The sequence below is a fragment of the Talpa europaea genome (assembly GCF_964194135.1).
Source record: "Talpa europaea genome assembly, chromosome: 11".
Classification (NCBI taxonomy): Eukaryota; Metazoa; Chordata; class Mammalia; order Eulipotyphla; family Talpidae; genus Talpa; species Talpa europaea.
Genome location: NC_140078.1, coordinates 32,310,115 through 32,325,796, shown reverse-complemented (window position 1 = coordinate 32,325,796; position 15,682 = coordinate 32,310,115). Strand labels below are relative to the sequence as shown.

The 15,682-nt window shown below is 33.0% G+C and overlaps 1 protein-coding gene across 4 annotated transcripts in view; it reads right to left on the bottom strand.

The window, feature by feature from the left end:
• The window catches only part of MACROD2 (mono-ADP ribosylhydrolase 2), a gene marked incomplete at both ends in the record, with an annotated part of 1,814,301 nt that overhangs the window by 44,161 nt on the left and 1,754,458 nt on the right, over window positions 1–15,682 (bottom strand). For all 4 annotated transcript variants that reach the window (XM_084247233.1, XM_084247234.1, XM_084247235.1 and 1 more), the window contains 2 exons: window positions 7,432–7,524; window positions 7,765–7,839. In XM_084247233.1, coding sequence (XP_084103359.1) covers window positions 7,432–7,524; window positions 7,765–7,839 — 168 coding nt within the window. The remainder of the gene's footprint in view (window positions 1–7,431; window positions 7,525–7,764; window positions 7,840–15,682) is intronic.

Here is a 15,682-nt window from a genome sequence, read left to right as displayed (position 1 = left end):
TGACTAAATGAATCTATAGGCACTATATAATACAACTAAGTGAATCATAGAATAGTTTTCATATAAGATGAATCATATATAATAAGCAAAATATATATGCAGTATAAATACAAATAGTGCATGAACAAACTATATAGTGTATAGTTTACTTTTGATTATATAATACACATTTGTGACTTTTTTTTGTCTGTTTCACATGAATACTATACCAAAGGCCAACAGAGTACAATAAATACGATCCTTATTGACTATATATATGGCAATATTAGCTGCATTGTAAGTATTTGATGAATGAATATATGAAACAATTCATCACTCATAGTCATATAAAGGAGATGGTATACCAATGTGCTAGCAAAAACCTCATTGCTAGTCAAATATACGAGATGATCAGGAAAAATTGATTTCAATCATATTTATATAATACATATTACTAGAATTAAGTTTTCCTTCTCTAAGCTCAGCTCAGTTTGCATTGTGAAAAAATTTTGTAATACAGGGGTGCATTGTTTTGCATCTTAATATCTAAAAAGTAGTGGATTGTGAAATATTTGTTAGTGCCTACAATAAAATTCATCACAAAGTTCTAAAATCAAAAGTGCCAAAATTTACAGATAGGTTTCAAAGTTGATGAATATCTGAAAATAATACTCAAAGAGGGTGGGAGTAGGGAAGGTAATCAATCAAAAGTGTTTAGCAATTGTCTCTGAGTAGAAGCAAAAAAAGGTAGGGCAAAAGCACGTAATAGCAATACAGACTTAAGTACACAGCCAATGACTTCTAATTCCTTCATGGATTCTCTTAGATTCTGAACCATCAAAGTTTTAACAACATAGAGGACAACACAGGTAGATGGTGACTTATTAAAAGTGTTTCAGAGGTAGGACCCTGATTCTGATGTTTTAATAATATCTCTAATTTACTCAATAACTTATTTAATAAATTTCTTTCATGTATTCAAATTTTTTATGATAAAACTTTACATATTGTTATTCAATAGCTATAAAATTAAGTCTACATGAAAAATTAAAAGCCTACATAATAAATCATCTTAAATTAGCAAAATTAAAAAAAATCTTAGTACATATTACATGTAAAATGACGATACTTCTTCAAATTGAGGGCATCTTAGAAATATTTACATATATGGTGTATGCACATCTACAGTATATGTAGAATAGTAGTTCTGTGAACAAAATGATGGCAAATTATAATCTCAGATGTAATTAGAGGTTTCTACCTTACCTCAGTACCACTTTGGTTTTATACTATTAATTATGTAAAATACTTAACATTGATGAATTCAGTTAAATGGGGAAAAAAGGGTTAAAACAACAGTTTTACTTTCAGTATACTGTCCAAAAAATTTGTCTAATACTTGACATTGGATGAAAGATTCCTGGTTGTTCTTTCAATGAAATGGTGGATGTTGCCCAGCCTAATGTGCCAATCATTATATGAGTGTTATTCTTTTGACTGTCTATCATCTAGACTATTACATATCTGTAGGAGTAGAAATTAACTTGCAGAAAACTTGGTCATTATATTTGCCATCTTCAAGATATTAAATAATGCTAAGTTGTAAATTTTAGAAACAAAATCATGAGTCATACAACTGTAAAGTGAAGAGATTGTATTTCAGATATTAAGTAATGACTTGACCACTATGATGCTGAAATTGAGTCAGAATAGAAATATATGTGTGTATATGTAATGGAGATGAGACTTATTCATAAGTGTGCAAATGCATTCTGACTAGTAGAGAATACATTTTATCTTCCTATAGAAATTAACCATTTCAGTTCCTGAACTGTGTGTATACACACATACATTTATATGACTTATGATTTTGCTTCTAAATTTTACAACTTAGCATTATTTAATATCTTGGAGGAGATGGCAAATGTAATGACTATGACATCAGGTGTTAACAATGACACTCACTGTCTTTAAAGAAGGCCAATTTTCTGGAATACTTAGGGATAGTATATATAAAATATAGGTAAGCTCAGGTAAGAATAAAAATTAATCTTCTCACTAGTTGTGATAAAAATTAAGGTAATTCATGCACAGACAATTATAGAACTGTAATGTAGCAAAGAAGATTAAAAAAAAGATGTACACCTTGAGACACAATTACATGCTGAGAGGTCTGTTTCGTCTTTGCAAATTATCTTGAATAGTCACATACTACATGCCTCAGTGTAAGATGAAACACCAGGCATGATACCAAGCTGAAACTGCAAAAGGAGAAGGGTAAGAAATTCAGAAACACAAAGGGAATCCAGGAACATCGCTGGATACTAGAGACTTATCCCTGGATGGGCATGGATTAATAATTGCAGATTTTAATCTTAATGTTTACTGTTGAATTAAGCCTATGCACATCCTTGAGTTCATGGTACTTCAAGGAGAGAGGATATGAGAGATATCTAAGTAGAAGTGTCTGGTAGGAATAGTGAGGGTTAGAAGCAGCTTACAATGAAGAAGAAAGTTAAGACCAGGTGTGTTCAGAATGGGATGGCCATGGACACTGGATCTTTGTGGAAGGTCAGTGCAATACATGCACATGCTGAGATATGAAGTTGTACTTCCAAAATTATAGTTATGCAATAAAGGGCCAATCAATAAAATTTTTGGGAAAAAAGCTATTAGTTGAATTGAGAAGTCATCAGAGACAGGAACTTGGAGTCTGAGACTAAAGGGAATAGTCCTTACCCCTAAGAATTCTCAGAGATATTGGAAGGGACTGTAGATTCCATCAACATGCAAATGGAAGTTTAGGGAAATTATTTCTAAATCTTAAAAGACAAGATAATCACAGAAAGCTGGAGGATTTGGCTACATTTGAGAGGTTTAGCATATACTTTCTTAATGGGTAGCTACATGTGAAGTTTATACATGTTTAATCTAAACTTACAATATGAAACAATTATAGCAGTGAGTATACTTTTCATTTTTAATTTTGAATTCATAGGTTAGTCACATTTCGTTTGAGGGAAAATGTAGATTAGTATTCTAAAACAATGTTAAAAGTAAACATGAAAAATATATCTTCTATAGTCTAGTTGAAATAAACTGGCTCGATATGCATATATTTCAAACATATGGTTATACAGAAAACCTAAATAATTAAACTTAAAATTATATCATTTTTATATTCAATATATTTAAACAATACAAGGAATACATTAAACACTTACAAAATTTTTGTGAGACCTGAACAGCATTGTTAATTTATAACCTAAAACAAAAATCTGGTTGACAAATTCCAGCTACAAAATGTAATTAGGAAAGGCCAATAACAGAAGCAGCCATTTAAAAATGAAACTGCCATAATAAACTAAATTATTATGCTACTAATGTGAAAAATACAGCATTACTATCATTGACTAAAGTTGAGAAGATAAAAGACTTTCTGAACATAAAGTTCCAGTAACTTGCTTTATTCCTCAATATGCAAGTTCAAATAATATTTTGCATGAATCAAAACCTTGCCTGAACTATGTTTCTCTGTAGCAAAGGACACTGGCTGGAATATGGAAGCCTGGAAGGCACAGAGGCTGTTTGGTGCTGCAATGTCAGTGGGGTGCCAGCTTTTCAAGTGCTGGACAAAGTGCTCTGTCAGCAATGTAGGTAGGTATTCCATCAATAATGGAAAACACCAAGGGCTGTGTAGTGTGGCACTTTGTAGATAAAATAAATTTGGCTGGTAGGAGTAGAAGAGAAAGTGTTTCATTAACTATATGTTCACCAAAAGATGACACAGTAGCCAGCAGATCTGAGATGCTTTTTGTGTGGACTCAGAGGGTGGTGATGGGAATCCAGCCTGATTTGGAGCCAAGTTGGTGTGCTAACCTAATTTGAGCTTAGAAGGCATTTTTCCCCACTTCAAATATCTTTGGAGAATAATGAGACATCCAAATATTGGTTAAGCTCAGGGGTGAAGATTGGTAAATCTGGCTGATTTTTTTTTTTTGGGGGGGGTCTGGTCTAGAACAAATTTGCATTTTTATCAATAGAATACAATAATCTGCATAAAGCCTACAATTGAGGTTTTACCAGTTTATTGATGACTATTAGCTATTAAGTCACTATCCTCTTATTCATCAAGTATGTGGTTCTCCACAGTTGGTCTTCAGGAAAATTTACAAAATTGAAGCTCACCTTATAAGTGCAATATTGAGCTCACGCCTCTTATACAAACCCAGAATCTAAGTCAATGAATTGTCAGGAGCCACATAGTGACACCAGTCATAGATCTCATGCATTATACTTTGTCACTTGGTCCTGCTTGACAGAGGCCAAAACATGAGTTTAAGGACTTGATAATTTATGTTTGTTGCGGGCTTCAACTTCACTTTGTAATTACATGCCTCTTCATATTCATCTTTTTCCAAGAAAGCACCATAAGTCTCCATCAATATTTTGGTTAAACTTAGATAAATTGATAAAAGATTACTATTCCATGTTATTCTTATTAACTGATACAATTACAATAATTGGGTTTATATAATAGCTGAACAAAAGTTCTATATATTAATAAAATATAAAAATGATATATTGGTTAAACATTGTTGCTATAGTTAACACTTTATGTCAAATACTTCTAAATTCAACAAAAATATCTTAAGGAAAACAGTTTAATATTAGTTTTGTATTTTATGCTAAAATACGAGATCCTCTTTAGAGGAGATGTCCTAAAATATTACTTTCCCATTTGGTTATTAACAAAAAGGATGCTATTTTACTGGCTTTTGTATGTGCTACATACAGATCTTGCTGTGAAAGCATAAAACTGGACTCATTTGGGAAGAGGCAGTGTGGCAATATGAGAAAAAGTACCATATGTGAAACCTCACTTTATGCCTGTTGAAATTTTTGTGTTTCAGGTCTCCCAGGGACATGTCCATTGTGCTATTGTGTAATTTTATCAGCATGAACTTCAGCTGAATATTTTCCCTTCTTTTCAAAACCCGTATTTGGTATTGCTAACTTCAGAACTTAATGTTGAACATCTGTGCCCATACACCTGGGAGCCATAGAAGATGTATCCTGAAGATTATCTACATTTTCTAATCTTATAGAATGCTACAAAATGAGAGGAAAAGGTTATAAATTTTCCAGGTCTGGAATTTTTTGAAAGGAACCACTATCTGTTTCCTTAGAATGCTTCTCACAATAAAAGTGAACCAGTATTTCTAAAGCTATAAAAGATGTTCCTACCAATGTAATAGAATACTTATTCATTTTGTTTTTAGGAAAAAAAAGTAATTTTTAATATATCTGTGTTACTTTCCATTAAGAGACATTGTAAATATATGCAAAAGTTGGAGCTATATTTTTAAAAAAGACTGGTAATTATATGAATCAAAAGAAAGAAAAAAAATTCTACATAAAATATGCATTTCAAAACTGCCTGCAAGGGATGGTGCTGGAAATAAAATGTACAGAACAATTTGTTGTTGAATTGCAGGATAATGTAGATGATGAAGTTTCATGGATTAAAAATCAGAAAGTACAGGCAATGCACTTGAGGAACTCCATAGGTGGATTCTCTTGACTGTCATCAAGTTATGATAAATATTCAACACCTATAAAGTGCTTTCTATGTGCCAGGAACAGTTGTAATTGTTTTGCATGTGTTAAGTGATTAAAACTTCACAACTGCATGTGACAGGTGATTTCATCATTATGGTCATACAGATGAGTGAGGCATTGAAAGATTGAATTGCCCAAGGTCACCAGCTTGTGAATGCACAGTGACCTCTTTTCCTTGGGGATTTTTCTTATAAGTAAAAGAATAGATTTTACTTTTAACACTTCACTTTGAAGCACAAAATAAGAAGATAATGATGATAATACATTTTAAGATATTTCAAATTTAAGCACAAATATTTAAGATAGGGCCAAGTATGTATGGTACAGAAAGGAAGGGGAAAACTTGGTTAATTCAAGCCTACTAGCATTATTACAACAGTCAGATTTTAACAAAGAAATTCAACTTCAAAGTTGCTACAAGCCAGTAGCAGAATTTGACTTCATTTCTTTATCACAGGCCCTTTCAACAATGGCAAAAGAGGGCTGACATCCCTATAAGGAGGAGAGAGAGAAGTGGGTATTTTTAACTCTTTAGTAGTCAGAGGAGTGTTAAGTGCTGGGGAAGGGTAACAAATCAATGTTTGCTCAACACTAGCCTTTTCTTTGTAGGTCAAGTTAAAGAGGAAAATACCATTTATTTGATGTTCCTCCTTTGCTGTCTTGAGGCACCATATACAAAGCAGATGATTATAGAGAAATTAAGTAGGCAGGTGGGGCACTGCATTTTCACATGTTAGAAATACAATTGAAGGGAGCAATGCCATGTGTTTGAATCTGAAATAAGAGCTATAGCACTTTTCTGTTATCAGATATAAAACACTCCAAATACACTATTTACTTGACTTGCCAGAAACATGGTGTCTTGAATCTCAACTAGCATTTGTAATAAAAAAAAAAAGGTTGAGGCATAGACATGGAAAAATATTGTGCTATAAATGCAGTGGAAATAAAAAAAGATGTCAAAATCACTAACATGGCTTAGTAATTAAACTGTGTCAAAGCCCTTGCCAAGAAGAGTTCATAATTTGGAAGCTATAGTTACTATTGACCTGATTTTACAATTGAGATCGTGTCTGCCTTTTAATTTGGAAACAAAATTGATCACTGTGTTATATAAACAAGGCTTGTCAAGCTATTACTCTGCAACTGCTTTGCAAACACAGTTATTTAAGAGCAGCATGATTTATGATACAGTGTAACAGACAAATTATGTTTGAACTTCTTTTAAGGAAGTGCTATATTGTTGAAAATAGAATTCTTAAAACATTACTGAATTTCTTTCAGTTTTAATATTTTTAAAAAGATGGCTATTTTTACTCCAATATATTGACTTCCTCTCTCAAATGCTGCTTCAATGTTTATGAAGGGTTCATTCTTCCTATGTCTTCAGAAATCATTAGAATGCTCACTTATTTTTTTAACAGCATTCAATATTATTGTATTCTAATATTAGTGGACAAGAGTTGCAGTTTAGAAGGTTTATATAATATGCATATTTTATATAAATTATTACCTTAAATCACTACCATATGAAAGGCAGCCAAAAAATTAATGCAACAGATTAATCTACTTGTTTTAATGCCATCTCAGAATTTCTAGACTTTTATCCATCTACTCCATAATTTCAATTTCTTAAGGCTTTCTCAACATGCTTTTTTAATTAAACAGAATCAAAATGAATATGGGACATAAACTGTTACTGCTAGATTTCAAGAGTAGGTTCAGGAATAAAGTTACGTTCATTTTTGCATGAGGGTAAAACTGATGGTTGAATTCCAGGCAAGAATCCAAAGAAACCCTCCATTGCTGACAATGTAAAAGTAGTCTTACCTTTTTCAGCATCTATTTCTTCTTGGTCATCTGTAAGTGGAATCACTTCTGGTTGCTCCATAATTGTGGTATCTTCTTGGTTTGATGAAAACTCTAAATAGAATGAGATGGTAAGATACTCAGGGATGCTTTAGTTGAAATTATTGATAAAACATTGAATACAGTATGGAAAGTTGAAAGTTTTTTTTCCCCCCTCTGAGTTTCAATAGCACATGTGCAGAAATGTTGCTATTTAAAACTCACATGTACACCCTCTATATATATAAGTTATATACAAGAGTCATGATTCATAGTTTCAGCTCATCCTCTGATAATACATTCTGGTTTCAATACCTTCTGTTTCCATATATGAGCTCTGGGACTCTGCTTCAATTTTTATTTCATTCTTTGTTGAATCATTCTCTTGTCCTATTAAAAACAGTGATAGAAAATAAAAGAAATGTGATATACATGAACATAGCTTTATCCCTGACTTGAAAGAGCAAAAATTTCAGTGGAAAACAGTTTTGAACCCAAGTAGAGAATGAAGGTATCATGTCTATTGTAAGAGAAATATCCAGAGGATTTAGGCAAACACCTCTTCTTTGACTGATGGGTATACTTAATATTTAGCTTAATAACACATAGCACATTGATGGATACAAACTGGAAGTTTAGAAATTTTAAATCATTTCTGGGTTGTGTGGGTTAATGACATTTAACTTGTCTTTAGGATATAGATATATTCCATATTAAGAATTCCTGGAAAATTATTTGTATTTTCATTCTTTTGCCAACAAAAACATTAAACACTTGAGTAATATGAGCATACAGGGACTGTAGCACTTCACAGCTCAACCATTCTCATAAGACACCCACTAAATACAACAATTCAATTCTCTTTCCCTCCCCTAAAGAGTTTAGAACAGTTAAATGCTAATGAAGAGAGAAATATTCCCCCATTTTAATAAAGTATTTTAGCTGAGGATATTTAACTGTTGAATTAAAAATAAAATTCTTTAATATGAAGGAGAACACCATGTAAAACTTTCTCCTAGAGCCCATTTCCACTCTTCTGGTCTTTGAAGACCAAAGGCAAGAGAAATGATATCACAATATTTATTTTGCAAAGCAAAGCATTCAAGGCTACTGAATGGCAAATGCAGCAGGCACTGGGGGTAGATCTTAATGTGGTTATAATGCTTATTCATATAATATGTACAATTTCAAGGACATAGGTATTAAAAATGGAAAAAGCTCTTTCTGGTGTGGTAGCCAGAATGTCAATATTTTGAAAATTTTACCTTTTGCAGGTTTTTAGATCACGGGAAACAGAGGGACAACTAATATATTGGAAAACAAAATCAAGATTGAAATGCCTTTAAGTAGACTAAGAAGATGAAATTTGTCAAGAATATAAAATTCTAGAGTCAAGTCTATAAATTCAATCTCAAGGAATGAGATTGAAGATTAGTGCCTCTATTTCTGATAAAAATACAGCCACAGGTTTTGTATTCCTGGTCTACTCTAAATACTGGACAGACATTAGAATGGCTGGGTGGACAGAAGGATTCTATCGTCAGCCACATAGAAAGTGATGGGAATATTTTCAGTTTATCTCCTGGCACACATCTTACCTGGATAACTACTTCTAGCTATCCAAACAGGAGACTTAAAAATAGAAATATAAAAGGAGAATTATAAAGGAAAATATATTTTATATTTATAAAAGATCTATTCTCAAAAAATTAAGTTTTGCTTTTATGTTTGCAATGAATTATAAAAACTGATGAATAAGGAAATTAATGATGTAGTCAATGAAGAGGAAATTGAGACAAGAGGAAAAACCTGTGAATTTAACATCACAACGAGTTTTAAATAACTGCAATGGAGATCATAAAAGAGAATAAATACTATAGACAAATTAATTTTGTAGCGATCAGAAAATAGCAATAGCATTTTGCAGGGTACAGAAAATAGCGATAGAATTTCTAATCAAAGCATTTTTGGAAGCCTAAGCAGCAGCATTTTATCTAAAATGGCAACCACTAAACATTACAAGGTTTCACAAAATTGTAGATGGATGTAATTTCACTTTTTGTAAGTACATAAACATCACATGTGTCCTCATGCATATTTTTATTAGTAGGAATGAAAATTGGAAAACCCTGACTCAAATGTTACCACTGATTATCTCTGAGTTGTAGATGGTATTTTAATTCATAGGATTTTTACTTTGCTAGCCTTATCTTATATGAACTAACAATTGCATATCTATAGTAATTATAGTGAAACAGTTTAAAAATAGAGAAGAAAATGCTTCCCCAGATAATCATTAAAATTTTTAAAAGGTGTTAGTGTCTTTGTGTGTAACTGTATAGCCAATTACTTTAACCTAGTCAACAAATTCTAGAATACCCTTGAAAATTTAACTGTTGAGTAATTGAGTATTCATCTTTTCTACCTTTTGGTGAAATCACCTACTACTCCCTATTCTCTCTATATCCCAAGCTATCACCATATTCTAAACACATAAATTTTTTTCTGGCTTTGTTATATACTTAGCATGTGTTCTCAGCCATTTCTTCCATTTTCTATCTGGTGAAATTCTCATCTTTCAGGGTTAAGACATCAGTATCTCCTTTCTGTGTAACAGACTGAGTCACAAGGGATGATTGATCATTTTCACATCTTTGCTTATTGAATTTCTTTGCTCAGTCATCTATTATTCTCCTTAACACACTGTAATGTAGTTGTATCTGTGTTTCTCTCTCTTAGGAGATTATGAGTATTATCAAGATATAAATTGTGTTTTACTCCTATTTCCCTTCACAGGGCTTATATTTAATTGAACCTTCTGGTACTCATCAGTTCTGTAAACAGTAATCAAGGACTGTGACATACCTTCCATTGCATCCCTTAGCAACCAGGGTAGTGCCTTAGCCTACTAATGTCCAATATGCTGTTGGAAAGAGAACTAGATGTTTTACATACATGATAAACTCTTTGGGCTTCAATTTAATTATCTTTTTTTAAAATCAAAAGCAAAGGAACTAAATATATGTCTTCTGGTTGAAATTTCTAGTCACCCTAGACATGTATTCGTTGGGTGGGTGATATTCAGAGAGAACCTTCACTGTCGCTGAGCAAACTCATTCCCTGTCTTTCTGACTTAGAGAAACTGAGCCTTGCACCTTCTCTCAGGTCATTGCTGGAAACTTTAGCTTATTATTAGGATCTGGCTTTGTCTGTGCAATGAAGGGAAAGAGTAGCGCATTAAGAGAGTAGAAGCATCACTGTATGCCTATATGTCCTCAGCTCCAGTGCACCACTTGATAAATTTTCAGAGCAATCAATCAGGAATAAAAAAAAAAAAAACACACACACACAATTTAACAGGGCCGGGGCACGAAGTTGGCAGCCTAAGGCTATTGATGGGTACTAGGGATTTTCCCTGACTACTCAAGCCTGGCATTTCACTTGGAGGATGAGAGGGCACTGTAAAATTTTGGAGTATTTCTCATACATGTGCCCACTCTTGATCTCTTTCACCTGTTAACATTTTTTGGCAATCTTTTCTTGAAAATAAATTTATATTCTTATTTTACTCTGAAATAAAATAGTAAAATATGGGAAAAGATTTGGGGAATATTGCTGTGAAATTCACGATAAATCATACCTGTTCATTCCTGAGTCAAGCCAGAATTTGTTATATCACACAATAAGGAGGTATCTGTGAACTCCCTGCCCTGTTACCATGCCTGCTGTGTGCTAATGATGACTCGGGGGGCTCTAGTCTATCTGCCTCTCTCTTCAGTGCAGACATACCACATTCCATTTTGCATTCTTGATCCCAAAGGGGCAAGTTTTATGTTTGCCTCTCCACATTTGGTCTCCTTGAATTCCAACCACCATCTTCTGCCCTAATCCTTCCTGGAAGGGAAGCAAAAGAACATAACCCCCCCCCACCTGTGTGTGTGTGTGTGTGTGTGTGTGTGTGTGTATACACACATATAGATGTGTATATATGCATACATATATCCATACTAATGGTGGGAGCATTAGAACAAATAATCCAAAATTCATCCACTTTTCTTTAGCAATCTATCACATGATTGTTTCTTGGAGATTTGGTAATTTACTTTAGCTCAAATAAATGCATTAGTTAATTGCATAAAAAATGTTCTGAGAACCAAAGCCTGGAATTAAATATTTTTTGAGAATAAACTTAAACTCACTTTGTAAATGGATAGTTTTGGAACAATAGCGACAATAATATTGTTTCATTGTTTAAAGATTACTAGATGTTCAGATCCTCTCATGACACAAATCTTTACTTCTTTGATTCTTGTCTTAAAGATAATGAAAATTTTTGCCATGTCTAAAATTACCCCAGATTTAGATTAAAAGTTAAACCCACTTTACTGTGAATTTTATTATCTTCTAGTCAACCTTAATTTTCACCAAAGTTCAATAAAACTAGGTTTTCTAATATAAAATATTTCTATAATTATTTTCATATTTACAAAAGTCAATTTCATTGCAGAAACATTGAAAAATCAAGTAATGAAAATTATGTTTACAATTAAGAGATTGACACTGTTAACATAAACTACCTTTGTCTTGTATTTGTATATATGGATTATATATGCATATATATCTATATTTGTATATAAGTGAGCATGTCTTTGTGTATGTGCCTATATATATTACAAAATATAAACATAGATAAATGAATTTTATATTTTTAATTCTTTTTTGTTCAAAATGTTTTGCATGGGTAAATATTGATTTAATTGTTTTTTCTTCATATTTTTATTTTAAGGTAACATTGGTTTACAACACTAAATAGGATTCAGAAATGTAGAATCACACCTCTTCAATTCATATTTTAATAAGCATCTTCTACTGCTGTTATTCAAAAATTTATTTTTAAAAGATGAGTTGCAGTAAACATTTGCATGTTTCTCCTTTTTTGCTATTAAACACAGTGCTGCAATGAATATTCTTGTAGATAAGTATTTCCATATCCCTGTGGGTATACTTTAAATTTCTATAGCATAATTTTTGGATCCAAGTATGACCATTTTACCTTTTATTAGATTTTTAAAAATTTCTACTGAGGAGGTTATATTTATTAATCTCCTAACAATGTTGTGTGACTGTGTGGTATTTTGTGTAATACAGAATACCAATTCTTTGTATTCTCAATTCTACTAAGCTTATCTTCTATTCAAAAGCAGAAGACACTGAAATGTTTCATTTGCACTTCTCTAAATACAAAGAGATAGGCCATCTGTTCATATTTACAATGACTATTTCTTTTGAGTTATAATTGAATCCTTTGCCCTTTTTCCTCTTGGACTGTTTTTTTTTTTTCTTATTGATTTATGAGGTTTTTTAAAATACTTTTTTGTCATTTAGTCTGTGTATACATTTTCTAGTAGTTTGTTTTAAATATTTGATTATAAACTTTACTCATCCTGTCAAAGTTTACATATTCAGATTTAGCCATGTCCCCCTTTTATGAGATTTATTGACACATGCACACATACATGTTGCAGATAATTAGGCACATGCATGCATTCGGATATGTATGTATTCAGAGTTCAAGAAGCAGTTCTTACTTCAAAATAAAAAAAACTACTCTTAGGGCTTCCCTGTTGGAGTAGGGGTTAAAATCAGTGCTACCAAGTATCAGTTCAACAATCACCATCCACCCCAACCACCACCAGGGAGCTAATACACAAGGCAGACCTCTCTTGTCTCACCCGCTGCTCCCCTCAGCAGTGTATTTCAGTCAGTCCACCTGTTTTGCTCCCCACTCTGTCTCTGGTGAATCCTCTCACCCCAACCCCGCATCTTTGACCTACACCCCAGTTCTTGCATGCATAAATAAAATGTTTAAAAAAAAAAACTACTCTTTGCTCTTTTAGTCTAGTATTGTTAGCTTCATTTCTACATTTTGTCTCTATTCCTTCTGTATTTTAAGTTGGTATAAGGAAAGAGACTGGGGTTCAGTTTATTTTTCCAAATGGACAAATAGTTGTCCTAATGTCATTTATTGAGTCATCTATCTTTGAAATGTCAACTGGAATATTTGGTAAAATCGCAGTTCTACTTGGATCTGTAGCTAAACTCTTATTTTGTTTCATTGATCAGCCTTGTCTACTGCTACAGTTGGACTACACTGTTAATGATATTTTTCAAATATATCATGCCATTTGTAGTTTATTTATTTTTGTCATTGACTGATAATACTATATGTGTGAATTCTACATTGAATTTCCAATAAGACTTTATTTGTATTATATCTTCCCATAGCATCTGACACATAAAAACCATTATTGTTATATTAAGCCAGGGATTTAAATTTTTGTTGGTATGAAATGACCAGCTCTTTCTCACTTGAGATTTTTTGCTAGGGTTCTAACTGCTTAAATTCTGAAGTAGTTTTTCATGTTTCTTTTGATGTTTATTTCCCAATCATACCTTTTCCCAAATTTGCACTTTTATTTATCTTTTTTATATATTTATTTATTTATTTATACAAGAACCAGGGTACAGGCCAGATGAGCAGGAGGGTGAGAGGATTCACCAGAGACAGAGTGGAGAACAGAACAGGCAGACTGACTAAATACACTGCTGAGGGGAGCAGTGGGCGAGGCAGGAGAGGTCAACCCTGCCATGTGGGACCCTCACCGGCTGGCCGGGATCGAACCAGCACTGCAGAAGCTGCGGACAGCTTCATAGTGCGGTGCTCAACCGCCTGCGCCACCGGGGGAGGCCCCCAAATTTGCACTTTTAAACCTTTACTATTTTATTAAAATTAATCCAATCCAAATGGTTTTCATACTGAAAAAATTGACCTAATTGGATTTACTATCATGACTGCCTATGTTCTCATCTTAGTTGATATATTCTATTTTAGCTACATTTCAACTTATTTTTAAATTAATACTTACAATACTGAATATACTGTCCTGTTTGCTATGCTATTTTAGAAAATTGAGAAAATAGTATGTCTTCCTTTAATTTTATTGTGACTTAATTGTAATTGTGGTTACTATAAAAACTTTCAAAGATACTCTTAAACGTAACTTACATTGTTAGAATCGGTAACAGAGTTGGGTTTTTAGTTTTTTATTACCTTTCTTGAAGCCATTATATGCAACCTCCTTATTCAATACCATGTTTATTTTAGAAACTCTGCCATTGCTTTTTCTTCTCTCGCCCTCATATTCTTCCTAATTTCCTCCTTTTCTTCTTCATCTTTAGGCTACTCTATTAAAATTTTACATATGCACAGGAAAATACATAAATGGTGCAATTAAATAACTAAAAGCAAATACTCTAAGTCATACCTCATTTGATTGTGCTTCAGGTAATTGTACCTTGCAGATACTGATTTTTATTTCTCCATTTTGTTTTCACAAATTGAATTTGCATGTCTGTCTTCCCTAGAGCAAGACTTTTGACATCATTTTCCCAAATAATGTGTGCTCATTTAATGTCTCTGCCACATTTTGGTAATTCTCTCATTATTTCAAACTCTTTCATTATTATCTGTTATGGTGATCTATAAACAGTGATTGTTTCTGTTACTATGATAAGTATTTTGGGTGCCATAAACTGCACCCAGATTACAGAACAAACTTAATTGATAAATGTGTGTGTTTTAACTGCTCTACTGGCAAGTCATTCCCCCATCCATCTCATTCTCTTTGGTCTCCAAACTGTTCAAATGAAAGGGAGAGTCACGCTTCTCACTTGAAATCAAAAGCTAGAGATGATTAAATTTAGTGAGAATGGCATGTCAAAAGAAAGTCCAGAAGCTCTGTTTTTTGCCCCAAAAAGTAGTTAGCCAAATTGTGAATGCAAAGGCAGTTAAAAGTGCTGCTCTAGTGAATACATGTATGAGAGAGTTACATAGCCTTATTGTTGATATGAAGAAAGTAGTAGTGGTCTGGAGAGAAGATCAAAATAGCCACAGCATCCCCGTAAACCAAAGCCTAATCCAAACTCCCATGCCTGCCTTCAGAGATTCCAGTTCTCTTCAATTCTATCATAACTCTCTCCAATTCTGTGAAAACTGAGAGGAGTAAAGGAGCTGCAGAAGAAAAGTTTGAAGTCAACAGAGGTTTGTTCATGAGATTTAAGGAAAGAAGCTGTTTCTACAACGTAAGAGACACGGCAAAACATCACGTGCTAATGTCGAAACTGCAGCAACTTATTCAGAGGGTCTGGTTAACATTATAGTCAGCAACCGATT